The sequence below is a fragment of the Lampris incognitus genome, chromosome 4 (assembly GCF_029633865.1).
Source record: "Lampris incognitus isolate fLamInc1 chromosome 4, fLamInc1.hap2, whole genome shotgun sequence".
NCBI classification, from domain to species: domain Eukaryota; kingdom Metazoa; phylum Chordata; class Actinopteri; order Lampriformes; family Lampridae; genus Lampris; species Lampris incognitus.
The window spans coordinates 25,332,714-25,360,201 of record NC_079214.1 but is presented as its reverse complement, the minus strand read 5'-3'; the positions used below and the strand labels follow the sequence as shown (position 1 = coordinate 25,360,201).

The 27,488-nt window shown below is 42.1% G+C and overlaps 1 protein-coding gene across 1 annotated transcript in view; it reads left to right on the top strand.

The window, feature by feature from the left end:
* The window catches only part of smad3a (SMAD family member 3a), a 30,532-nt gene extending 10,314 nt beyond the window's left edge, over positions 1-20,218 (top strand). The window contains exons 2-8 of the mRNA XM_056278383.1: positions 10,834-11,027; positions 11,229-11,363; positions 12,023-12,148; positions 13,316-13,528; positions 14,167-14,304; positions 14,580-14,724; positions 17,024-20,218. Coding sequence (XP_056134358.1) covers positions 10,834-11,027; positions 11,229-11,363; positions 12,023-12,148; positions 13,316-13,528; positions 14,167-14,304; positions 14,580-14,724; positions 17,024-17,147 — 1,075 coding nt within the window. The 3' untranslated portion in view covers positions 17,148-20,218. The remainder of the gene's footprint in view (positions 1-10,833; positions 11,028-11,228; positions 11,364-12,022; positions 12,149-13,315; positions 13,529-14,166; positions 14,305-14,579; positions 14,725-17,023) is intronic.
* The last annotated feature ends 7,270 nt before the right edge of the window (positions 20,219-27,488 follow it).

Sequence of the window (27,488 nt, the reverse complement as noted above, 5' to 3'; positions counted from 1 at the left end):
TGAACATTCACTCCTGTTCTCTTTAGAAGAGGACGTGATCATGCTCCACAACAAACGAACTGGTAAAGATGTGACAAAGGGACTCTACAGGGAAGATATTTGGGGGATGAACAATAACAGCCATTTATACATGTTAGTCTCCATTTTCATTTAGGAACATGTTCATTTTTGAGTGTGATTTTAACATTTGTTGTTTGAACGTTTGACTCGTATAGCCCAATTATTTTGGCCTCTGTGCCAGCCCACTGAAAATCAATTCAGAAAGTAATCAATTTGCTGCTCTGACCCTTTTTGTATTGGCATCCTGTTTATGTGAATTGTGCTTCATGTCCTGAGATTATCATAGAAACGTAGTGGACTTTTTATAGGGATTTTTTTTTTAACAGAAGTGAATTTCTATAAGCTTCATTATGGATGAAAACATGTTTGGTGACTGTGAAGTTGAAATTTTATGTTGGCATTAGTAGATTGCCAATCTCAACCCCGGGATGCTGGTGATATAATATAATATAATATAATATAATATAATATAATATAATATAATGTTGCATGTAGGATGGGCAGTATGGAGTGTGACAGTAGATACATGGAGCGCGCTATACATTTTCCACTGTGGTAACCTTCACCTTTATTTATTTATTTTTACATGGTGATGCTGGTCGTGTGGCTTGGGTCCTGGGCTGTTCCAGTGGCATCTGGACACTGCTTGGCATCCTGCACATCATATTCTTCATAGATTTTATAATTCCATTATAATTCTGTTATCCTCTTTCGATGTTGTATTGTGTAAATTCTGTAAACACAACATCCATTGCACGTTGTCCGTCTTGGGAGAGAGATCCCTCCTCTGTTGCTGTCCCTGAGGTTTCTTCCTAGTTTTTCTCCCTGTTAAAGGTTTTTTTTTTTTTTTTTAGGGAGTTGTTCGTCATCCGATGCAAGAGTCAAAGACAGGAAGTTGTGATGCTGTAAAGCCCCTTGAGGCAAATTTGTAACTTGTGATATTGGGCTATACAAATAAAATTGACTTGACTTATGCCGGGTGCTATGTCACAAGTTTGCGTGCAAGACTGCTTTTTGGCAATACTGGCCTTATGTGATTTGGGCAACACTGCTTTATGTGTCACAGAAAGTTGAATCAGTTCATCTGGATACAACGTTTATTGAGAGGATATACACAGAAGAACTAACGGGTCAGGCCAGGACTCCACAGTCTACACCTATCTACAGGCCAGTGGCCAGTCTTTCAAGGATGAGGATGTGCACATCCTTGATAGGGGGGAACGATGGTTTGAACAGGGAGTCAAAGAGGCCATCTATGTGAAGAGGGAACGACCATCCGTGAACCTGGGGGGGGGGGGTTGCTAAGAGTTCATTTGTCACCATCTTACAATGCTGTGATTGCAGCTATTCCCCAGTCCTCTGTGAATAGTACACTTGGCCATTGTAACTCTGGTTAATAGTCACAGTAACTTGCATATGAACCGATCGTTGTTTTTATTCGTTATGCCACTGTATTGTGTATAAGGGTGGGAATACCTGCAGTCAGTTGAGACCAAAGAGGTCAGGAACGTAAGAGCTGAGTGATGAAACGTTTCTCTCAATAAATGTTGTATCCAGATTAACTGATTCAACTTTCTGTAATTTTGTTACTTGCACTATTGCTATTGAGCATGCCTAAAGACACTGCTTTATGTGATTTCCATGTGTGAGCAACATAGAGGAGGAGGGTGAAGTTGTACATGCAGAGAAGGACTCCTCCCAAACAACACAAGGTGAGGGAGAAGAACTCGTCACTAAACGGGGGGCCACTTCCGTCATGTGGACATGGATTTGGTTAAGTAAATCTGACACAGAACAGAAAAATAAACTCAGCTAACTGTGTCGCACCACGGTCATCGCTGGTAGTGAAAATACGAGCAGCCTGTTCTGCCATCTAAAAGATGAAGTGGATAAGGCAATATTGTGAAAACCAAAGGATTTGGTCCACCAGTCCACAAAGATCGAGCGCTAAAAACAAAATGAAAGATTCATTCATTATCCATGGAAAGGGATGATCCACTGTGGTGACCCCTAAAGGGAGCAGCCGAAAGTAGTAGTAGTAGTAGTAGATTCATTATCCAAGCCACTTGTCCCAACTGGGATCACGGGATGCTGGAGCCTATCCCAGCAGTCATTGGGTGGCAGGTGGGGAGACACCCTTTACAGGCCGCCAATCCTTCACAGGGTCCACACACACACACACACACACACCCATTCGCACCTAGGGACAATTTAGTATGGCCGATTCACCTGGCCTACATGTCTTTGGACTGTGGGAGGGAACCGGAGCACCCGGGGGAAACCTATGCAGACACAGGGAGAACATGCAAACTCCTCACAGAGGACGACCCGGGACGACCCCCAAGGCTGGACTACCCCGGGGCTCAAACCCAGGACCTTCTTGCTGTGAGGCGAACCACTGCGCCACCGTGCTGCCCTGGAGGTCCCACCAAGACTTGAACTCGGATCACTGGATTCAGAGCCCAGGGTGCTGACCATTGGTCAGAATGAAGATGCACCTCAGATATAGGTGTTACCATACTTTTTTTTTTGTATATAAACCTTTTTTTTTATTTCCAGAGCAATTACTATATTGTGATTACATATATGTGATAAAAGGTTTTGGCCATAACGCACACCCCTCGTTTCATGTGAACTGTTTTTCTTTAAGTCAGTTTTTCTTAAAGAGATGCAGGAGATTTGGTTATCACCAGAAAATAGTGGTAAAGATTCTCTGGACCTTCTGAATCTTGCTGCCTGTCTGGTCTCTTTGCTTTAGCCCCCCTTCCCTTGCACCATCGCTGGTTTAAGCACACAGTCCAGTCCTATGATATCACCTTGTGGGCCACAGTCAAGCTGGCTTTTCTCTCACAGTCTGTTCTGGGTATTCTCCGTCCAACCCCCGCTTCCATCCCTCTTTGTATGAAAAAGGGAAGTCTGATGGCTTTTCCAGAGAGAGGGGGAGGTGTGTGTGTGTGTGTGTGTGTGTGTGTGTGTGTGTGTGTGTGTGTGTGTGTGTGTGTGTGTGTGTGTGTGTGTGTGTGTGTGTGTGTGTGTGTGTGTGTGTAAAGTATTTCGATGTGTAGGTCGCACCACTGCTGGAACTCATTGACAAGCTAAGAAGCAAGATTTAAAACTGTTATACACCAGTCACACCAACATTTTTTGAGGAAATTCATAACCACCATTTTTTTTCTTAAAGAAGACCTGCATACAAAATATATTTGATATTCATTTATGGTAGATGACGTCACATTCGGAGGGAGAAGTTCTTACATTGTTTAATAGATAGTTGTAAAGCCTGCAAATAGAAAAAGTAGATAAACAATTATTAATATCAAAGCTGCTAGCAAATGCTAATCACATGCATTTGTCGACCAAGGCCTTGGCTACATGACAGAAAACTGTATTAACATCTGCACACATAGTGCCCTTGTACCCCAGACATTATCTAGTCCATCATAATGGGTTTTTAGTTGGCATGATTTGCACCTTCCAGTGGGAAAAACTGCACTACCCACTATTTTTCTCTAAAAAAGGCCTTTACAGCTCCGATTAAGTTCCGATCATTTGTTACATCTCAGCTGATTTGCAAGGTACAAATGCTTATTATGCTGTATGCAAATTTCAGTCAGTTTATTCTCACATTTAATCTAAACCGCTACATCTCCATCAATTCTAACCCAACGGTGTGGTGATTCTAGACTTTGTGAAGCTATCAGACCTCAAAATGTTGATGTTGGATGTACCCCCTCTGCTTCTAATATTTCAACTGAATAGACATAGATTAACAATAATATATTAAATGGTGTTTATATTGTGTCAGGGTTATGGGGCGATGAGAGCCCTTTGCTGGTTACAGTAAGCGTTCTGATTGTTGATGTGATGGCATCGGAAGATGGCATTCCTCATCTAAACAGTGCGAGACGGCAGCCTGTGTTTGTAATTGTTTGATAGCCTGGTCACAGATGTTTATGAGGCACGAAAGGCCATTCCAGCCGCTGCCTACATCTCACTCAGTGTTATGTGGGAGGGCAGTTGGGACAGGGGGGGACAGACGGAGAAAGGTGGGGGTTGTCTTTTAGTGGGCCCAGTCACAGACACTCTGAGCCGCCCTGAGCTATTCAGGCAGTCTGTCATCCCTTTTGTCCTGCAACACCATCCTCTGTCTTTATCTGTTCCCCACTTTGTCCATCACCTTTATCTCTCTGTGTTCATAAGATAGATTCTTCTACACAGTTTCATATAGAGAATTCAAAATTTGTTGACTTGTCCACATCAGTTCGTAGAGTTTGGCCCAGCCATATATTTTCCTGGATTAATTTGTGATGCTGCATGGCTCTTAACAGGCCACTGTTCTAAGGTATTTCATTTACTAAACTAATGCCTCTTAGTACAAAGTAATGAATGACATTTTTAGGAAGCTCAAACTTATTAGACATGAACTGAGTTCATCAGTGCGCATGAAATGTCCATGTCAACAAAAAAAAAACTCTCCATCCACAAAGAAAAACGTGTGTGTCTGTATGTCTGTGTGCGTGTTTAACACTGCTCGGATCATAGCCAGCTCGGACACACAGTGTGTATGTTTGTGTCTGACTGCAACTGGGCATGCCTCAGTATGTTTGTTTTGCCCCCTCAGATTAGGGAAGCTCAGTCTGGGCTCGTCTGAGTCTGTTTTATGAGTCAGCCAACACACACACCACCACACACACACACACACACACACACACACACACACACACACACACACACACACACACACACACACACACACACACACACACACACACACACACACAGATTTTGGTGTTCATCTCTCTTTCACACTCACTAGCTCACATACCCAACCATCATGCAAACAATTTTCACAACCTTTTTATATCACTGACTAGTCTCCAAGTCTACAAGCCTCTCTCCCTGAGAGAAACTATATGCCCCTCTTTATCACACACAAGTATGTGTTGGGTTTGCTTAGGGTCCTTGTCAAACTTCTGTTTTGGGGCATGGAACACAATGACATCCCCACAATTTCCCTTGTGGCACAAAATCAATACCAATTTGTCGCATTCATTTCATACATCAGTTCTGCTCCAACTGTCTTGTGACATAGGAACTTGGGGGCATTGGTTCTTGTCCAGAATCAGACTTAATATGGGCTAGAAATGACGAGCCTTAGGCAGCCAAGCAATCATCCAGATAAGAACTGACCCATGCTATTTTAGCTGAATCGCTGAAATTAGTAAAGTGCAAAATAGTGGGGATGTTTCGTTTCAGTTTTGACTTTTTCAAAAATAATTCCATGTGTCCATATGCTGCTGTTATTTTGTTGCAGAAAATCTTAAAGAAATTGTGTAATTCTGCTTGAATCCTAACCTCTGTCTTTCAGCGATGTGAATAATAACAAATCAATGAAGACATACAAATTAAAATACCAAAGTAGCGGATACCTAGCATGTTTGCTGACATGTGCCATTGTTGAACGCCTTCTGTAGACAATGTGATTGATCGCTGTATAGTTGTTTGACTGCAAGTGCAAGCCAAGTACTTTGGGGATCTTCGAACAACAACAAAAACAAGTTAGCCAGCCTGTCTCCTGTGTTTTTGAATTCTGACAAAATCTGGGGAGTGACTGGCCATGAGTGGTTTGCTTCATTTCAGTTAGTACCATTCAGCATCCTCTGCTGATATTAATTACTCCTATTATGCTGCATGTTAGCGCCTCCAAATGTGAATTTATTACATTATCACAGCTACCCTTCCAATATGTTAAGGGTTAGAGGGCCTTTGCTGCAGTGTCTGGTAACGTTTTACCGCCACAGGACAAAAAAATCACAAAAAAAACAAAAACAAAAACAAAAAAAACAGTGAGATCAATCAGCTGATCCACTTCCTCAATACATAAGGATGTTATTACTGAGATTTGACCCCCCCCCCACATGTATTGCAAAATCCAGTCAGTTAATTTTACAAGTTAATGGCACAATTTTCAAGAAAATTAGTTTACTCAGATATTTTCCAAGGGGAAAAAGCAGACCAGACGAGGTAACAGGGCAGACATTTAGTTAGTTAAATTAGCTAGACTGCGAGCCTATATGCGTAATATCTAGATAGATAACATTATGTAGCCTAAACTAACATGAATGCTACTATGTGGGTGTGCTAATATAGCTTGTTAAATAAAGCGTAGTTATTATTGTCACTGAAAAAATAATTGGACAATTTACAGTAATACAGTCGCTGGACTGATGACGGCTATGTGCTGGGGAAGCGCAACGGATTATGGGACTGTTATGTTCATGTTCAGGTCATTGTTTTATTAATATTGTGTTCATGTTTTGATTATTGTTGTGTTGTTGTTTGGATGTTTGACTCAGACTGGGTAGATGACCATTTTAGGGACTGACTGACTGACTGACTGACTGACTGTAGGACCATGACTGGTACTTCTATGTTCAATAGTGACCTCGTTACGGGAAGCCGTTGTTGGACCTCTTCGTTCCACTCAAGTATAGGTAGGCGGAGTCAAACATGGTCCTGGAGCGTGGGGGTGTCGACACTTAGCATGCCCATTTGTGTTGTGCGTGTGCAATTTTAGAGACAAACTAAAACAAAGTTACCAAAGGTAATCTTGACTAATCTAATAAATCGCATGTAATCACATGTAACATGGATCGATTTATATAGGTGAATTGTAATTGTACATAGGCCAATTGTATCCCATATAACACATTCAGCAGGTAATCAGTCATTTGTAAAGGATTACATTTTAAAGTCATCCTTCCCTGGCTTTAGATAATCCAGTCTTGATTAGTTTTGGGTCACTGAGCAAAACACTTAGCTGTTCCATGAGTTTAAGAGCTTTATATCTTTTAGTCACTGTTGCTCTTGGAGAGTGAATATGAGAAATGTTTTGTACACAGTCTTTCAGATTTTAACCAAATGCATAAACTTGGGTGAAAATATACAAAAGTTGACCTTCAAGGCTATTCATTAAGGTCTATTCATTAAGTATCACTCCAAAATATTTTCTGTTAGTTTGGCATCAGCTAGTGCAGCATCATGTCTGTGATGGTCCATTTAACTGAGGTCTCTCAGACTGTCTGTCTCCAGTCTTGTGTCTGCTTCCAGAGCCTCTCCGTCTCTGCTGTGGAACCAACGTGTTTGACCTTCTCGTCTATTCCCCCAGCTCTTACATATGCACGCACACAGCTTTGTCAGCCTAAATTTTCGAGGACCCCTCATTGACTACATTCATTCCCTAGTCCCCTACCCTCACCTAACCATCAGCATTGCATTCTTAATTTAACATTTACCCTCACTTTAATCTAATTCTAATCCTAACCTTAACTCTAAACTCAAATCCTAACCCTGAAATAGACCCTCAATTTTGTAGGGAACAGCAAATTGTTCCCACTTATCACAAAGGTCCTTACTTTCCTATATTTATGGGGACTCATGGTCCCCACAAATACAGAAATACCAAATGCACACACACACACATCCAATCGGGTGTTTGGGGTCAGAGTTCTTCCCCCTGCCACATAGCTGAAGTGCCTACTGCTCCAAATAATCATAAAGCATGTTAGAAGAATCTGAGGCTGACTGTTTGGGCAGCGAGTGCCACTGGCTCTTCCTAACAACATTAAGGTTAAGCTGGATGACATCCAAACCTAGTTTAGCCACTGCAAGCTGGATCTTGGCATGACAGGAATGGTTGTAGCTGCCAGAGGATGTTTCCCGGCAAGGTTTCACTCCTCAACACTCGCCGTCATAAATCTCTTGAATAAAACGAGACACTGATTGAGCAGGATACGATGCGTGTCTGGTCTTGTATCTGTGTTTGATGTTAATGTTTCTTCAAATGCTATCACCTTTTATTTTTTGACCCTCTGTTCTCATGCTTTTGGAAGGTGTGGTCCATGGATAGTTGAGATTTGAACAGTCATTGGCTGACCAACCACTGGTAGTGGTCATTGCTAGTGCAGTGTACCACCTTTTTTTCTTCTAATATTTATTTCTGATTTTTCCCTTTTTCTCCCAATTTAGTGGCAATCGATCCCTATTTTAATTCAAACACCCACCCTCGTACTGCATGCGTTCGCCAACTGCATCTCTCCAGCCGGCAGTCTCGAAGGAGACGCCTCCCCACTTTCATGACAAGGCGAATCCGGGCCGAACCACTGCTTTTTCCGACACACCCGGAGACGCATTCATGTGACGAACACAAGCCGACTCTGCCCCCCTCCCGAAGACAGCGTTGCCAATTATCGCAGCTTCATCGAGTCTGGCCATAGTCGGATCTGACGAGACCGGGGCGCGAACCCCGGTCCCCAGTGGGCAACTGCATCGACACAAAGCCGATGCTTAGACCGCTACACCACCACAGACTATTCCTGATCCACATTTTGATGGGAATGGAAACCTTAAGGGGACCTAATACTCTACCAGTAACATTAAATCGGCCCACTCTACATGTATATATAATGCATTTACCCCCCCCTTTCTCCCCAATTGAATTTTTTTGCCAATTATCCCACTCTTCCGAGCCGTTCCGGTCGCTGCTCCATCCCCTCTGACAATCCGGGGAGGGCTGCAGACTACCACATGCCTCCTCCGATACATGTGGAGTCATCAGCCACTTCTTTTCACCTGACAGTGAGGAGTTTCGCCAGGGGGACGTAGCGTGTGGGAGGATCACACTATTTCCCCCAGTTCCTCATCCCCCCTGAACAGGCACCCTGACTGACCAGAGGCAGCGCTAGTGCAGCAACCAGGACACATACCCACATCCGGCTTCCCACTTGTAAACACGGCCAATTGTGTCTGTAGGGACGCCTGACCAAGCCAGAGGTAACACGGGGAATCGAACCGGCGATCCCTGTGTTGGTAGACAACGGAATAGACCGCTATGCTACCCAGCGCCCCGTGCATATTTGGGTAAAAAGCAAAAGAAAAAAAATCTTTTCTGTGTATCTCGTGACACATAAAGTAAATATGTGTGATAGTCCATAGACAAAAAAGTCCATAGAGTAAAAAAAAACCCAATAAGATTACAAAGTTGGCCAGTCGTTTTTGCTTAAATTAAGAGCTGGTCAACAATGGGAGCTGTAATTTATTTCTGGTTTTGCGGTCTTTGGTTGGGCACTGGACAAATCATCAAGTGGTATCACTCCTGATAGTTTTCAAATGCCCCAGTAACAAAGCATTACTGTCAGTTTACTTCCAAATTCTGGACAATTATGGCATTAGCAACCATGGGCGTAACAATTCTTATATTTCCTCATTAACTTTTTAATGTGTCAACATCCAGAACAGTGGATCATTTTCCAGTCTAATACTATATCAAATAAAAAGATGCTTTTCATAAAATACTTCTCACTTAATAAGTATGTGGGTCACAAATACTTCGACGTGAAATTTAAAAAAAAATGTCTTTTTAAAAATATATATTAAAGAAATAAACATTCATTTAGGTGAGGTTTTAGTTTCTACTAGTCAAGCATAGGCCTAGTTTCCTCTTGAATTCTTTATGATGGCTTTTTGCCCACTGATGTAGAAAGTGCCAGGAAAAGATTATTCATTTACAGAGGGACTTTGCCCTAATGCGTGCATGGAGTGAACTAGCTTTTATTGGATAGGAAATGGAGGTGTGTAGCTTGGAAGAGCTTTTGTCTGGATTATGTGGGAGAAGTTGTTAATCTTACCTAAAGGTTGTTTCTTTTTTTTCTCTCTCTTTTTTTTTTGGCTGTTTTTGGAATTATGGTTTTGCTACCAGTATGAGTTAGTTTGGTGCAAACACACTGAGCACACAGACAAACAAATACACAGCTGGGCATGCACACGCACTTGCAAAAACTACATGATTTAATTTCGCCTCCTAAACTCCACACTTCTCCTTAGATTAAAAGCTCGTACTTTGAGCTGAGTGCTTCCTTGCACGTACATTTACAATTAAAAGAATCCCCCCTTTAGAATACCAAGCGAGTGAAAGCTTTAGCCATGAAAAGTTAAAATTGCTGGCATTCCCTGCATAATACACGATAGTTGACTGAGATGGGCTATTACCACTGAGTCCCCACTAGTTGGCCAGCAAACCTCTTTGTTTTCATCCAAGCAATGGTAGTTGTCCTTCCAAAGGGCTTAAGTATAAACCCTATTTGACAGTTGCTGTGTTGGTAAAGTATGCATGTATGCTTGTGACTGTGCGTGAGTCTGAAGTTACTGCCTCTTACACAATAACTGTATTTGTTTTTTAATCCTTCATTGTTTGTCAGGTTCGAGTCTTGTGGGGCACATGGTCATGTCAAGCTCCAGTTGTGCTAGCCTTTGTTTACCTATTGGCCTTTATGAGTAAATTAATAAGCACATAATCTATTAGTTTCAAACTTCCACCTTGCCACATGTTCTGAGACTGCAAGGCTGCAGTACAATATGCAGTGTCTTTCTCATTTTTTAAACTTCCTGTTTCAAACATGGTAATCTCATCACCGCTGTTATTATTAGACATCACCACATATCCATTCCACACAGCCGGGGCCCCCACAGTAAGAGGTAGTTGTATTAAAGCCCTGGGATCTTGCAACAACAACATCCCCGTTAGACCCGTCTGAAGAGTTATGTTTTTTTTCCCTGTTGGTTTTGCCTGGCTGACTGTGAATTTATTTTCAGATTTTCAGCATGTCAGTTGAAAAGTTACTGAAGAAACAGCACTTACACTCCCATCCTTCTGTATTTCCTACACCTCTTTCTCCAACTCTTGGCTTCTTTTCCCCCCTCTGTGTGTGCCTGTAGGTCTCTGGATGGCCGTCTGCAGGTGTCCCACAGAAAAGGACTGCCCCATGTCATCTACTGTCGCCTGTGGCGCTGGCCCGACCTGCAGTCCCATCATGAGCTGCGGGCGGTGGAGCTGTGCGAGTATGCCTTTCACACCAAGAAGGACGAAGTGTGCGTCAACCCCTACCACTACCAGAGGGTAGAAACACCTGGTATGAAAGCCTCATTGGGTTTCTTTTTTTCCCGTTTCTTTCTTGAGTAATCTCAAGATTGATTCAGGAATAAATGGTAAAAGTTCGCTCTAGCAAATCATGTTTAAGCCATTGAGTTGGTTTGCAATAAGTTCAGATTGATTTAGCCTCTTTAATGTTCTTTCATATCCCTGATGTTTTGTATATGTCTCCATCATGCAGTCCTCCCACCAGTGTTGGTGCCCAGACACACTGAGATCCCCAGTGAGTTCCCACCCCTGGATGACTATAGCCATTCAATACCAGAAAACACCAACTTCCCTGCTGGCATTGAGCCACAGAGCAACTACATACCAGGTACCAGTAATATCCACTAACAGGATTCAACCCAACCATGTGGAGGCAGGCGGACTGACAAGTCATCTAGCTTCTTGAATATTTTTGTGACAAACAAAGCCAATGAAGTCCTCAAACATTCAGTCTTTCAAGATTTATAGATAAGCCCTTGGGGGTTCAATCGCTCTGAGTTGGGCAAACAGATGATTGAAAGTATTTGTTACCTTGAGTTTGCCTCTCCTCTCCTCTTTCTTTATCTCTCCTCTCCAGTTCTACCCTCTCTTTTACTCCTGTTTTGCTTCCTTGCCAGACAGTAGGTGGGTGAAGGGTTACCTGAGGAAACTAATTTAAAAAAAATGCTCGTCGTGTTGATGTTAGAGAGATGCTTTGGAGACAGTGTCTTCAGGCTCGTAGCAACGTCTGGGCTGCTCTACCTGACTGATTTCTCCAGGGGGAGAGAGATCAAGCACTGTCTCGACAGCTGCTTCATCCAAAATCGGCTCATTTGCAAAAATAATAGGTTTTTTTTTTACTCTGAACTAAAAAGAGGAAATGAGGCAATCCAGATTTCAGCCTGTTTGTTTGGCTTAGTACACACCTTACTAAATATGATTTCACCCACACACACACGATTTTGTGAATCCCAATTTTCAAGTGTTGTGATTGTATCTTTGTCTTAGAAACACCACCACCAGGCTACCTCAGTGAGGATGGGGAGACCAGCGACCACCAGATGAACCACAGCATGGACACAGGCTCCCCTAACCTGTCACCTAACCCTGTCTCACCAGCACACAGCAACTTGGGTAAGGACTTGTGTGTGTGTGTGTGTGTGTGTGTGTGTGTGTGTGTGTGTCTGTGTCTGTGTCTGTGTGTGCGTGTGCGTGTATGTGCATGTGTGTGTATGTGTGAGAGAGAGAGAGTTTGGTTGTTGTGTCATAGGGGACTATAATGGTGTATTTATATATGTGTGTGTATTAGGCATCATTGTTCCTTCCTGTCTGCTTGTCTGTACTTGTGAAACCATAACTACCAGACAAATAGTCCACGGCTACATCACCCCCAAGGGAGTCCTCTTTCTCAGCATACTCCAATTTTATATCAGAGGAAGCCAGGTGATGAAAAAAGCCTTTGTCTTCCCTGCACAGCGTGACCCATTGAGCAGGTCAACCCATAAGTCAGCCCACACTAACATCAATAATAATATCCTCCGCTTATTCTATCAGGACGGAAAAACAGCAGGGGGGCTCAGCTGCTTAGGTACTAGTGAAAAAATAAATACCCACCAGTTTCACGTTGCACTGCTCTCCGGTGCTAGACTGGACTTCAAAGCCAAGGACAAAATGTTGAGAAGTTGTTAGGGTGGCCATGTTTGAGGGGAAAAAAGCAAATTACCAGAACCAGTGTTGAATTTACCGAAAGCTATTCTGGATAAACCTGTAATTTGATCATTTGGGCTCTGGCGTTCCACCAGTGAGGGGTGAGTTTCCACAGTTTGCTTGGTAGGAGCTTCTGGGAAATGGCGTATGGATTTAACATTTTGTGACGCAAGCTTGGTCTATTATTTTGTTCTGGTTATTTTTTTCTCCTCTCTACATCCACCTCACCTCCTTTTATCCCCCATTTTCCTTCTTCATTGTCCCTGGCTCTGTTGACATCCCCCATGTTTGTTTTGCTGCTGTTCTCTTCCATCCATTATGTTTGCCTTCCCTGTGTGTTTCTTTATACCTCTAACTCATTTATATAACAACTGATGTGGTTCCACAGGTGTATCCTTTTTCTCATTGTCTTGGGTTGTACAATCAAGGAATACTTCATACAGGCTACTCACAGTCACATTCTAGCTATTATGCTCCACTGTCTATGCACTATAACTCTTTGTGCCGGCATTCCAGCAAAACTAATTAGCACTCCTGTTTCAAGGTCACCCAGTAAACCCAGTGTGTTTCTCACACCGTGTTGCTCTGTGTCAGACCTTCAGCCGGTGACGTACTGCGAGCCTGCCTTCTGGTGCTCCATCTCCTACTATGAGCTAAACCAGCGGGTAGGAGAGACTTTCCATGCCTCACAGCCCTCGCTGACCGTAGACGGCTTCACGGACCCATCCAACTCGGAGCGCTTCTGCTTGGGCCTGCTCTCCAACGTCAACCGCAATGCTGCTGTGGAGCTAACACGCAGACATATCGGTAGGCTCATCACTGTCTTTGTCAGGGATAGCCAGGGAAAATACTGTTTGGACACCTTACAAAGGGCAAAAATGTGACTCAATATGAGAAAATGGTCATGTGGGAGAATATAGAAGGAATGTTTGTTTTGTTTTGGACAGGTTCCTTAGCTTTGCATTCAGACCCCAAAGAATAATTATTTTAAATGGAATGATGTATTATTTTGGTGTTACTTTTTATTTTTGAATCAAAAAAGTTTGTTATAATAAAACCAAACTTTCTGATGTAAAATGCATCTCTTATAATGTTCAGTGAGCTTGGTTTTTGGCACTTCGTGTGCATATCAGTATAATTCAAAACCTTATATTCATTCGCACACTTCCTCACTTATATTTGCATAGTTTGCTAGCTAATTTACAGTTAATGAATGAGCATAAAGTGACTGGTGTATCATGGCTACTAGGACTATACATAACATCATTCTGGTGGAAACAATGCATTGCAAATGACTGAAGCACACTTGTACCACATACATGCAACACTGCACCACATTCATTACTGGTAGTCCTTATTTAGTGTGGTATGGTTTGTTTGTTTTTTGTTTTTTTTTTGTGGTTTTTTTTCTAACCAATGTGTTTTCTATTGCTTGCTCTCTTGAGGCCGGGGTGTACGGCTCTATTACATCGGAGGAGAAGTGTTTGCTGAATGTCTCAGTGACAGCGCCATCTTTGTCCAGAGTCCCAACTGTAACCAACGCTACGGCTGGCACCCAGCTACCGTCTGCAAGATCCCTCCAGGTAGGTGTGCGGGAGAGAGAGGTGGGGGGGGGCAGTGGGCTAGAGGCAGACAGAGTGACATGGAGAGAGGCAGAGATACAGGCAGAATGTTTGGCAAATGTAGGTTTCAATGTATGCAGTCCATTATTTGTTCACTCACCTTTTTACCTACATTTTACATAGGTAAGTCATATAATTCAGGGTTAAGTCATAACTCAGGGGTAGACTTCATCTATAATATTTGACACGGCTGTGTTTTGGTTTTTTAATGATTGTGTCTTGGCCGTTTGCCTCAGGTTGTAATCTGAAGATATTCAACAACCAGGAGTTTGCCGCCCTGCTGGCTCAGTCTGTCAACCAGGGCTTTGAGGCTGTTTACCAGCTCACCAGGATGTGCACTATCCGCATGAGCTTTGTGAAGGGATGGGGAGCAGAGTACAGGTAAGCTGCTGCTATCCTCATGCTTTGGAGAGAGGGAGTTGCTGCAAAGACAAACATGTCATATACCCAACTTGTCACAATAAGACAGTTTCTTATATGAAATTGAAATCAGCAGCTACACCATCGACTCTTTGTCCTGAGAGCAATTCTTCAACCATCTGTGTATATAAACACAGGCGAAAGATAACAAACAAACCATGAGTCACATCACATAATCCAGCCACCCACTTTCTCAAGCATCTGCATGCACTCAGGCGGTGTGTGACGTAGCCAAGCCCTCGTCAATAAAAACAGCCCTGGGTCAGCACAGCAGACTATTTTTAAACGAACACACATGTTCTGTGTCAAAAAGAGATCTCAGATTTTCCCTCTGCCAGCCCCTCCCACTTTTCCACAATGTCTGACTCAACTGATAGTAAGAAAGGAGGGGAGACAGTAAGAGCCCGAGGGCCTCTGAAGTGGGAAGCTTGTGTCCGGGGGAGAGTTTGCCCTGCATTAGAGCTTTTCACCAGGGAGAAACATTGCTCGCTCTTTCTCGCTCTCTCTCTCTTCCAGCTGCCCACTCTCTCTCTTTTCCTCTGCGTGAGGCAGGGGCACACTGTGATAATTAAAGAGAGGGAAAATGAGTGGTGGTAAAAGATGAGTAAAGACAAAAACAGTTTGTGAGAGGTAAAGACAGAGAACTTTAAAAATAAAGACAGCCTGTGAGATAAAGTCAGGCAGAGGTAGAGATTGAGGGATAAAGGCCAATTGAGAGATACAGACAGAGAGAGAGAGAGATTGAATTTTGTGATCCAGAGACTATTTTGTCCAGACCAAATGCTGGCATGTGGAGACACTTAGGAGCTGGCTTCACTTCACTGGACTGGCCAAATTCTGTTTCTCATCCTCCACCCGCACCTCGCTCTCTCTCTTTCTGTTGCTCTCTTTCTTCCTCTGTTTTCCAAACACTCATTAATTTTCTTACTCTCTTTTTCCTCCTACCTCCTGCAACATTTTCTCCTTATTTTAAGTTGATTCTGTACATGCACAGTGTCCCTAAGGTTCACACTAGGAATACGAAGTGGAGGCGTTCACAACTATAAGCATACGTTCACTGCTGTCTTCACATCAAAGTGCCCATTGAACCGCTGTCTCTCTCGCCCTCTCTGAAGCTGAGAGTTGGTGAGATGCCGGAGAGCTAATGCAAATATTCCAGCTGAGGCACATTTCACAGACAGAAATACTCTTAAAGAAGTAAAGCAAAACACTTTTTAGTCACTAACCCACTACTGTCTCTTTCTAAGTTTGGCTACCTCATTTTGTGTGCTGACTGTACAATGTCTCCAGAAAGTTCTCTCACCTTGGCACTGGTGACATATCTAACTTAATTGTACCTACCTTGAAATATCATGCTGCTTTCAGCACCTTTTGTATTGTCGCCTCTTCGCTTCCTGCCCTCACCTACTTTATTCTCCTCTTCTGTTCATCTCCTGTCGTCCTCTTTTCTCTGTGGGAGAAGCACAAAGGGTTTTCATGTTAAGACCATGGGGAATGGCGAAAGAGCAGAAGGATTTTGAGATCAAGAGCCAGGGTCTGTCAGGAGAAGATTTTGATTTTTTTCTTTTTAAGCTCCCCTCTTTCAAGTGCTTAAAGGGTCACGAACAAAGGGAAGGATTTATTATTATTTTTAAAATCTTATGTCTGAAGAGTTAAGAAAAAGTTTTTTTTTCCTTTTCATATATTTTGACTACTTTTCTCTCATTTATCTTATAGAGTTATGTTGTAAAAACTCGGAACTATTTACTGAGACTTTATTGAGTAACACACCAAAGAGATTTTCTTCATACTTTCATACCAAATTGTTTTATCATCACAGCATTTCTTGCATTTCTTGTATCTCAGCATAAGTGTTTTCAGATGTCGCCATTCCAGTTCCTGTAATTTTTCTAAAACCCAAGTGCTCTGAACACTGTGCACACTTTGAACAGTTCTACGTTATACATACAGAACACACAGGACTGCAGCAATGTACTTCAGAGCCTTATGGAAATGCTGTCCTGTCTCACGATGAGACTACAACCAGTCAGCTGTTGGTCTCTCACGCCGCCATCAGGACAGGACAGGGCTGGCTGGCATATTATTTGCCTTCCATTGCCTCAACTGGAACTCCGCCCCCCCCCCCCCCAAAAAATGAGAGAAAGTAGTGTTGGTGTGTTCTCAGAGTTTGCACAACAACTATTGTTAGAGACGACTTTGGTCTAACCTCTAGATCCGCGGTGGATATTTAGTGCTCTGTCCTCCTGTGTGTCTCTCCCAGGCGACAGACGGTGACCAGCACCCCCTGCTGGATCGAGCTGCACCTCAACGGCCCCCTGCAGTGGCTGGACAAGGTGCTCACACAGATGGGCTCCCCCAGCATCCGCTGCTCCAGTGTGTCCTAGGGGAGTCTTGCTGACCATATCTCTTGTGGATGGACGGAGTGAAAAACATTCAGACTGGATGTACACACGAATGGCTCCGCTAGTTTGGAGAGACGATGAGCCCCTTGACTCAGCCAACTGTTGGTAGCACTTTTTTATATACATGTTGTTTGTGGCAAAAGGGGACACGTGCATTAAAGCAGTACCATTTTAGTATGGCCTCCATGTTATATCCATATCTGATTTGATGGCATTTTTTTATGTTTGATATTGCTGGCATTTGTGTGGCAAACAGGCTGTAGCGCGGGAGTAGCATTTAACAAATATTTCAAGCGAGATTCTCCAGTTTCTCTTCACTCTTTGCTAGTTGAAAAAAAATCTTCTATATCTTTTTTTTAAATGTACAGATGCTAAAAATGAGTAGATCAATGACTTTTTAAAAGTATGAATCGTAATTTTTGAAAGCATTAAGGGTAATTTTGTATAGCATGTTAACAATCATCACACATTTCAGTGGACTTTGTGTCTGTGTTTGGGAATTTACTAGGTTATGAGGATATTAACAAATGTAACCCAAATGAAATGGATTGAATATGTATGAGTTAATGGAGATTTTTTTGCAACCAGTTGTGAGCGGTGTGTGAAGGAAAAATACTGTTATCCTAGTAAGTTGCTTTCCCTCCTGTCCCCCTCCGCCTTCAAAATACTTGTTCAGGTTTTCATATATACTCTTGATCTTTTCAGGAAGCCTTTTATTTCCCCCCAAAAGGCTTGTTTAGATGTAAAACAGGGAACACTGTGTAAAACTACAAACATATTTGCTGGGAGGCAAAGGAATGACTAGGGATCAGTTAATGGCTCAGGTTAAATATTGGCTCCCTCAGATAGCTGTAAATTTACACACGCGACATGTGAATTGTCTCTTATTTTAATTATCCACCAGTAGTACCCTCCTGTGTTTGTGTCATTATTGTTCACTGGAATAGTATAGTAAATTTTGTTTTTACCCCCACCTAATCCATCTTATTTGAAGGGGGTCAGACCTCCCACCTGCCGGTGACCCGGCTGATTGTCCAGTGGATTTGAACCATGGGCCAGACGTCACTAAGCAGTCTGACGCATCATATCAACATGTTTCCTATAGAATAAATGGTATTATGCAAGGCAGTCGTGGAAATGAAGACGAGATGCCCCTTCTAGTTTGTTTTGATCGCAGATATTCAGTTCATCACTGTGATCCAGTAGTCGTCAAAACTTGTCAGTTATGGGTGTGACTACGGTACATAGCTAAATTAGAGCTAGTCAGAGCTATAATCATGCAAAATTGGTACCCTGGCGTAAATACGGGAGAGCTACGCCTATTCTCAAAATGTGTCCTTTGTGAAATGTTTGGTTCTCATCTAATATTCATCTAGTGTGTTATTATAAACATACCACAGCCATTTGCACACCTAGCAGGCTGTTGTGGAGAGGGTACATCCAACATTTTGCATAGAGTTATGCACATTAATGTGACTGAGTGCCCTATAGCGGGCTCTGAAGTGAGTAGTGTGTGTGTGAACATGCCTTTGCTATTTATGCATTCTGCCTTAGCAGTGTGATAATTATTGTTTTTTCAGTCATGACTGATCTTTTCACACATCTATTACTGAAGAGACAAGTTAAATCAAATAGAGAGAATTATGAAAAGGAAAGCTGACTCCTTATTGCCCAGGACTACCGTGTACTTCTATAGGCATATAAAGAAATTATATGTTGTAGGCAGCATGTTGTGCTGCAGGTGTTTTGCATTACAGTATAGAAAATACTGCTGGCAGATTTGCTTGTATTTTTGTACCTGTGAAGATGAGGCACATTTAATACAGAGCACAGCATTTTTTTTTTACAAAAGGGAATTGTTTAGATAGCTAGAGGTTTGTACATGATAATAGAGCCTCATGAGATAATGTCCCTATTTTTTTAATTGTCTTCATGTACATGGACATACATGTGTTAAAATGTGACCCCAACCAATGAGCTGTTGAGGGTTTTGGTATCAGGAGAACATTAGAAAGAGGCCTGACTTCAGAACAATGTCAGATATATGGCAGGACAATGTTGGAAAGGGAGGTCTTAGCTCTGTGGTCCAATCTCCAAACACATCCCACAAGAGAAGTGGACAATTCCTTCTCTTGAAGACCCCAAATACATAACACTAGATAATGCCACAGTGGGTATTATGGTAAATATGAAAAATATTGCATTTTTACAGTACTTATCGATGTACATTAATTCAGCTTTTGATGTCAATGCTTGCCCATTGGTGCTATTTTTTTTTTAACAATGTAGGGAGTCATGCTTAGTGTTGGGAATTGTATTCCTAATGATGGTTGAGATGGATCACTGTTTACCTTTGGTGACCCCGACCCTCAAAGCACAGCATCCCATATTGGTTGGTTTCAGAAAAAGTAGCATCTACCGATCTGAAACAAGACTGCTCTTTGTAGAGCTAGCTGCCCAAGTTCCCATGAAAGCAAAAGTCCATAATGCCAATGGGCATTTTTAACCACATGGTTATTGGGTTAATCCAGTAGGGAGTATTTTGCAAGTATTTTTGTCTTTTTTTACACACTATTCAAGTTATAGTGCTTGTGCATTTTTTTTTTGCATTGGTTAAATAGTTTATTGTATAATCTGTGCGTATTAGTTGTGATTTGTGCTTTTATGTTCTCGATTGCTTGTTTAGCTGACTTTTGTATAAAATTATATCCTTTATTCTTTTCTCCCTGCCTATGAAATGTTGATGTGATGCAATGTAATTTTGTTTGTTATTGTTGGCCTATAAATAAAATCTATATCTTGTGGCCAGATGGCCGGTAGTAAGCAAAACAAAGCTCCATTTTGAAATTCATAGCATATCACTTCTCTTCGACCAAGTTATTCTAATATTCAACCAAATCAGCTGTGTTAATAAACACATAGGATCAGTTGTGCGCCCAGGTAATTTGCATTCTAATGAACTTGATTATAAGCACGACTTCAAGCATCAAGTTTGTCATTAAATGAATACAATGACTATAACTCCTCTATGTAATTAAAGATGTGGAGAAGGATCAAGTTTAGAGTTCTCTATGTGGTTCAGTTTTGTAGTTTGGGGGATTTCCTAGCCTACAGTGGATAATTTGGCACCATGCTCAGTAATAGATGGCAACAGTACACCTAATTACAGGCTCACAACCAACGTTCCCATTTCCTTCAGTCACTGCTAGGTTACTAGATAATGAAACCCATACCTGCTTTTCACTGTCATAGAGGCACAGCCTGGGCTTCAGAATGAAGGCTGGCTTTGATCAGGTGCTCTAAAAAGGTAAAGGGAACTGCAAAACCTTGACAGACAACTTTGTCGTGGTGCCACATTATAGTTTTGGGGTTTATGAGACAAAACAATTAAGATGGGCGGGGGTCAATGGGACCTGAGCCAAACAGAGCTATGCGGAGAATGCTCTTTGCTTCCACTTTGATACCTCCTGAATCTGGATGGTTTAAGAAGTAAGGGAGGAAAGAAGAATGCACCACTGACACTTTATCTGATGTGATTATGGGTTGTAAAAAGAAACTCGTAGACTTCTAAGTGTGATGGCATCTGAGCTAAAATGGCTACTGATGCAGCGGTCTATACCACATCCCCACCACACCTTCCCTGCAGACTTCAGCTTGAAGACAATAGACAATAGTAGTCTTTAATATTTGACTCCTGAGGGGGAGTGAAAAACTGGATAACTATGAATCATTGATTGAAACTGTCTGCATGCCTGTATGATTCTCTTAATGACATAGCTGTCATTTCTGGGCTTGTCAGTGGACTGGAGGTGGAGTTTTTAAATGTTGAGACAACTCGGGGTAATTTTCTGGGAATATTCTCACACTAAGAAAAAACGCTGTCGGTTAATTTTGCCACAAGGGCAATTTGAATCGTACTGTAGCGAATCCGGGGGGCAACCACAGGAACTGCCGCAGTCGGGACGCGAACCCGTATCCATCGCTAACCACGCGACTAAAGGGTCCAACTCGTTCGCCAAGCACTAACGTGTCAACGTATCTATACTATTATCCCACTCCTGACACCAACGTAGCAAATTCGGGGGGCAACCGCCGCAGCCGGGACGCGAAATTGTATCTCCCGCACTGCGGGAGCCGCCGCTAACCGCTCGACTAAAGGACCTGACCCGTTAACCAAGGGCTACCGAGCCTGTTCATCCGTGCACGTTACAATACTTTGCTTTCAGTCTGACAGAAAGACAGGAATTCATTTATTTCGGAGCTTTTACTTTTTTAAAAACATTTATAGCAGCGCTGAAATAAACTATATTCACGACCCCTCTCCTCTACAAGTCAGATGTCGAGAAATACAAATATAAATGCAAAGATATTACCCAGAAGGTTACAGTTTGACTCACAAGAAATTTCACCAAAGGGACCAATAAATGCATTCAGTCTCCTTGTCTGTATGCTGAATCATGTACTGGTTCTACGAATAAACAAACAAAACAACAGCAACCAAAACAAGAAATAAAAACAAAAAAGGAACAAAATCAAACAAGTGTTTCTCTCTGCATAAGTGGTATTGGAGGTTATTAATTAATAATAGCCTCTGTAGACATGAAGCATGAAGTCAAACCCCAGACAGCACTCAGACCGTTTCGGCAGGTGGGGGGGGGGGGTGCGGCTGAGGGACCGTGTATCTGGGTTAAGTGCTCACATTGACTTTACAATCAAAATCTCTTGCGAGGTCTGTCACTCCACCCACTGAATAGATTCATATATGCTTGGGCGTTAGTTGTGTTGCGCTTGTTAGTACTGGTTTTGTAAGTACTGCCTTCTATTAGGATTTGGTTTGGCTGCACTGTGTAAAAAGAGGCATTACAAACAAGCAGCCCAGCTAATAATACTAAGGTGCTGCCACCAGAATTAGATAAACATTATAACAGAGAGGGACAAAAGAAAAAAATACACAGTCTTTGTTACATTCTTGTTGTATTTCTCCTGTATTGGTTGTTATATATATATATATATATATATATATATATATATATATATATATATATATATATATATATATATATATATATATATATATATATATACACTACCGTTCAAAAGTTTGGGATCACATTGAAATGTCCATATTTTTGAAGGAAAAGCACTGTACTGTTCAATGAAGATAACTTTAAACTAGTCTTAACTTTAAAGAAATACACTCTATACATTGCTAATGTGGTAAATGACTATTCTAGCTGCAAATGTCTGGTTTTTGGTGCAATATCCACATAGGTGTATAGAGGCCCATTTCAAGCAACTATCACTCCAGTGTTCTAATGGTACAATGTGTTTGCTCATTGGCTCAGAAGGCTAATTGATGATTAGAAAACCCTTGTGCAATCATGTTCACACATCTGAAAACAGTTTAGCTCGTTACAGAAGCTACAAAACTGACCTTCCTTTGAGCAGATTGAGTTTCTGGAGCATCACATTTGTGGGGTCAATTAAACGCTCAAAATGGCCAGAAAAAGAGAACTTTCATCTGAAACTCGACAGTCTATTCTTGTTCTTAGAAATGAAGGCTATTCCATGCGAGAAATTGCTAAGAAATTGAAGATTTCCTACACCGGTGTGTACTACTCCCTTCAGAGGACAGCACAAACAGGCTCTAACCAGAGTAGAAAAAGAAGTGGGAGGCCGCGTTGCACAACTGAGCAAGAAGATAAGTACATTAGAGTCTCTAGTTTGAGAAACAGATGCCTCACAGGTCCCCAACTGGCATCTTCATTAAATAGTACCCGCAAAACACCAGTGTCAACATCTACAGTGAAGAGGCGGCTGCGGGATTCTGGGCTTCAGGGCAGAGTGGCAAAGAAAAAGCCATATCTGAGACTGTCCAATAAAAGAAAAAGATTAAGATGGGCAAAAGAACACAGACATTGGACAGAGGAAGACTGGAAAAAAGTGTTGTGGACGGATGAATCCAAGTTTGAGGTGTTTGGATCACAAAGAAGAACGTTTGTGAGACGCAGAACAAATGAAAAGATGCTGGAAGAATGCCTGACGCCATCTGTTAAGCATGGTGGAGGTAATGTGATGGTCTGGGGTTGCTTTGGTGCTGGTAAGGTGGGAGATTTGTACAGGGTAAAAGGGATTCTGAATAAGGAAGGCTATCACTCCATTTTGCAATGCCATGCCATACCCAGTGGACAGCGCTTGATTGGAGCCAATTTCATCCTACAACAGGACAATGACCCTAAACACACCTCCAAATTGTGCAAGAACTAGTTAGAGCAGAAGCAGGCAGCTGGTATTCTATCGGTAATGGAGTGGCCAGCGCAGTCACCAGATCTGAACCCCATTGAGCTGTTTTGGGAGCAGCTTGACCGTATGGTACGCAAGAAGTGCCCATCCAACCAATCCAACTTGTGGGAGCTGCTTCTGGAAGCGTGGGGTGCAATTTCTCCAGATTACCTCAACAAATTAACAGCTAGAATGCCAAAGGTCTGCAATGCTGTAATTGCTGCAAATGGAGGATTCTTTGACGAAAGCAAAGTTTGATGTAAAAAAAATCTTATTTCAAATACAAATCATTATTTCTAACCTTGTCAATGTCTTGAGTCTATTTTCTATTCATTTCACAACATATGGTGGTGAATAAGTGTGACTTTTCATGGAAAACACAAAATTGTTTGGGTGATCCCAAACTTTTGAACGGTTGTGTGTGTGTGTGTGTGTGTGTGTGTGTGTGTTTGTGTGTGTGTGTGTGTGTGTGTGTGTGTTCTTTCACGTGTAACTTTGACAGCTGATGATTGCTTATGGCATGAAACAGGCTTGTACTGTCTCATAGATAATTTACTTGACTCACTGGATTATATATATATATCATATATAAAGTACAGTGTATGCTCATGTATTTGTCAATATGAGAGATTTCCATCCTTGGGCTGGGGAATCAGTTATCCAACATGTTTGACCTCATGAGGAAAACATCCAGGTCAGGTGAATCGTAGCTTAATGTTGCCATCTGCTGGTATCACGGCTTACTGACGCGAGACAGCAAGAGAGGCAGTGCTTTGGCTTTATGCTCATGGTGTTGGACTTGATATGACCCGCTGACCTTGTGGTCTATACCGTCAGCTCTTTTTGTTTAAAGATGTACTTTCAGATTTATCAAACAAACGCCACACGACTGCCCTGTACCGCTGTCTTGGGTCACCAAAAGTAGGCCAGAAAATGTCTTTATGCATGCTTAATAATCCAGGTAAACGTGTCCGGAGGAACTGATTCGGCTCTCTTTGATAGGCCAGAAAAGGATAATATCTGATCAAGTGGTCAGGTTTAGGATGAAATCAATTATTATTGGCTGATCTCTTGAACCCCAAAACATGACTAGACTTTAAATACACTGTTTTCAAGTAAATACATTGTTTTAAATACACTGTTTTCAAGTATTTTTGTTTTACATTACGATGTTCTTTAAGAATGCACATGTATAAATACACTTTTTGGTAGTGGTTTCAGGAACATAAACTGCAACAAAACCGAGGTTAAAATTTTAGACTTAATTAAGACAATTGCTGTTTCACATTTCCAGATGGTTTCCAGAAAGCTAGCCTTAGTGGGTTTATCTTTTTTTTTATATCATAATTAAAACTGTCTCGCTGTAAATGTGGGCCTGCCTGCTATTCAGCACTTCGCTGCCCATAAGATTGATATAATTGATGTGACATTTGCATAACTGGTTGATGTTGTAATATAAGTCCAGACTTGTGTATTGCTATAATCATTAAAGATATTCTTGTTGAGTTGGCACAGCTTAGCGAAGTAGTATTAATGAGTGAGATGGGAGGTGAAAAAAATGAGTGCAGTCGGTTTTGCCTCCACCTGAAAGTCATTCTTTTGTAGGTGTTGACAACCAGAACATGTTGATCAACAAATCCACCTTTGCAAAGGTCATTGTTTCTCTCTCTCGCTCTCTCTCGCTCTCTCTCTCACACTCCTTCAGTCTATCATTCTCCTTTTCTCTCGCTCTCTCTTTATCTTTTAAAGTCTCTGTCTGTCTTCTCTCTCCCCTTGCCTTGTCCTTCTTTGCATATTCCCTTCTAGTTACAATCCCGTCTTCATTTTCTTAAAGAATGCCCGATTTGTCACCATTTGGTCACAGTGCCGTCTGCCATGCAGGCAGCAGAGAGCACAGATTGTGGCGTTCTCAGCATTCAGTGGCCACCAACCTGATCGCACTGCCATGGATGGCTACGTCACAGCTGTCTCCGGACATGAGCAGGTATCTGGCTGTGCATCCAGAGATGGGCTTCACCGACGCCAGCAATAAAGGGCCACTTCTCCAACTGGCCCCTATTGTTGGCTCTGTGCCCATACAAGTCAATGCCTCCCATGCATGCAGCAGCTACTGTGCTATAGCCCACACCTGTCTCCCCCTGTCAGCTATTCTATCCAGGTAAGAGAGGGGAAGAGAGGAACCTGTCAAACTGTCTCCACTGAGAAGCTTTTTTTTTTCCTTCAGCAGCACTCATAAACACCCAGCCAGCGCTTATGCTTAGCGCAGAAGGAGGCATGAATCTACACTGTTTGAAAGCAAGCATGGTGTCAATGTCAAGGTCATACCTTTTCAAAGAGGAAACAATTGACATATTCATATTGAATTCAGTGTCTAGCTGCACAGTGCAATGGGAACTGACCTATTTATTCATTTACTTGTTTGCTCGCTTGAATCCCGTCGTAATATAGATCAGAGCAAGAGCGGTTGCATGAGCAAAATCAGTTCTCTGAATTTCCCAAAACAGATGAAAGTACAATAGAAGGAGCCAAACGGAGAACAGCAAAATGCAAAATGGTGGGGAAAAGTAGGCAATGAGGGAAACATATTTACTGACATCCATGGGCTGTCACCACTCTGATTAATGGTGGTTGGTATCCCTGCCTGGTGAAAAGGTGTTGTCGGGGTGTAGAGAAAGCCCAGGCACTGACCCAGAACTAATAGTATTCGACTCGAACAAGCTGTCCAACCTGAGAGAGAGAGAGAGAGAGAGAGAGAGAGAGAGAGAGAGAGAGAGAGAGAGAGAGAGAGAGAGAGAGAGAGAGAGAGAGAGAGAGAGAGAGAGAGAGAGAGAGAGAGAGAGAGAGAGAGAGAGAGAGAGAGATGTTATGCTAGTACTGTAGTAGGCTGGAAAAAGAAAAAAAACCAAGGAGATAAGGTAAGTTAGACCCGGGAAACATAATGACCTCTAACCTTATGCCACTTTGTCTGACTCAGCACTTTGCATTACCTGCTGTTGGTTATTTAGGCCTATTGTAAGCTGTAATGTTTGATGACAGACTGATTTGTGGTATTTTTCAGTGAGACACAATTGCACCATTCATTGTTTAGGTTCTAATTTGATTATAATTGTGCTATATCAGTGTTACTTTCCAAAAGCCACATGTAACCTTTTGATGGCTTTCCTTACTGAGGTTGTCGTCAATTCAGTGCAAGCATTCAACACATTTCCTTTCAAAGTGGAAAGGTCTTGCCTCAACTAATCTGCCCAATGTCTGCAAGGAACATCATCCTGTCGAGGTTGTTTTTGCTGAGGGCAACAGCAAGCCTAACAGCTGGGACATAATGAAGCTTTCAGGCACTTGTTCTCCCGTCATGTGGTGCCAGCCCCTATCTGCTTCCACCAGATGTTCCACGCTTTCCCTCCAAAATGCTCCACTGCCAAATGGCAATGCTAGCTAGCGAAGCGAAGGCCAGCTAGCTCCATATTCAATTGATGTTCATAGGGGGTGATAGTTAGGTTAATTGCGCCTTTTTTTTAATCAGGTCAGGCGTTGTCACTCGGTTGTCATCATTGTGTAGCTGAGGAAATCAATTTGACAGTAAATAGAGAAGGTCTTATCAGTCTCACTGTCTAGAGTTAATTCCATCTTGAGTGTAGATGCTACTATTAATTAAATGATGATAGTTCAGGGTCAGTTCATTAGTGAATGGAGATGCTAGCAACAGTTTATGATCATCATACACGACCAGGTTGGTTGTGAAAGACATCAGTATTTCACAGATGAATTGTTGGTGGGAGAGATTGTCATGATACCCAACCTTAGAAAATGGTATATTGTCATTTTGAAGCAAGGTATAATCTATCATTAATTTAACCAACAGGCATAGAGCAACCTTTTTTCCTGAGTCTATAAGACTGGACCACAAAAGCACCAGGACTGTTAAATGACCATTGGTGATCGCCATGTATGGACAGCTAATGCACATTGAATGTCTCTCTCTTTCTCTTGCGCTCTCTCTCGCTCTCTCTCTCTCTCTCTCTCTCTCTCTCTCTCTCTCTC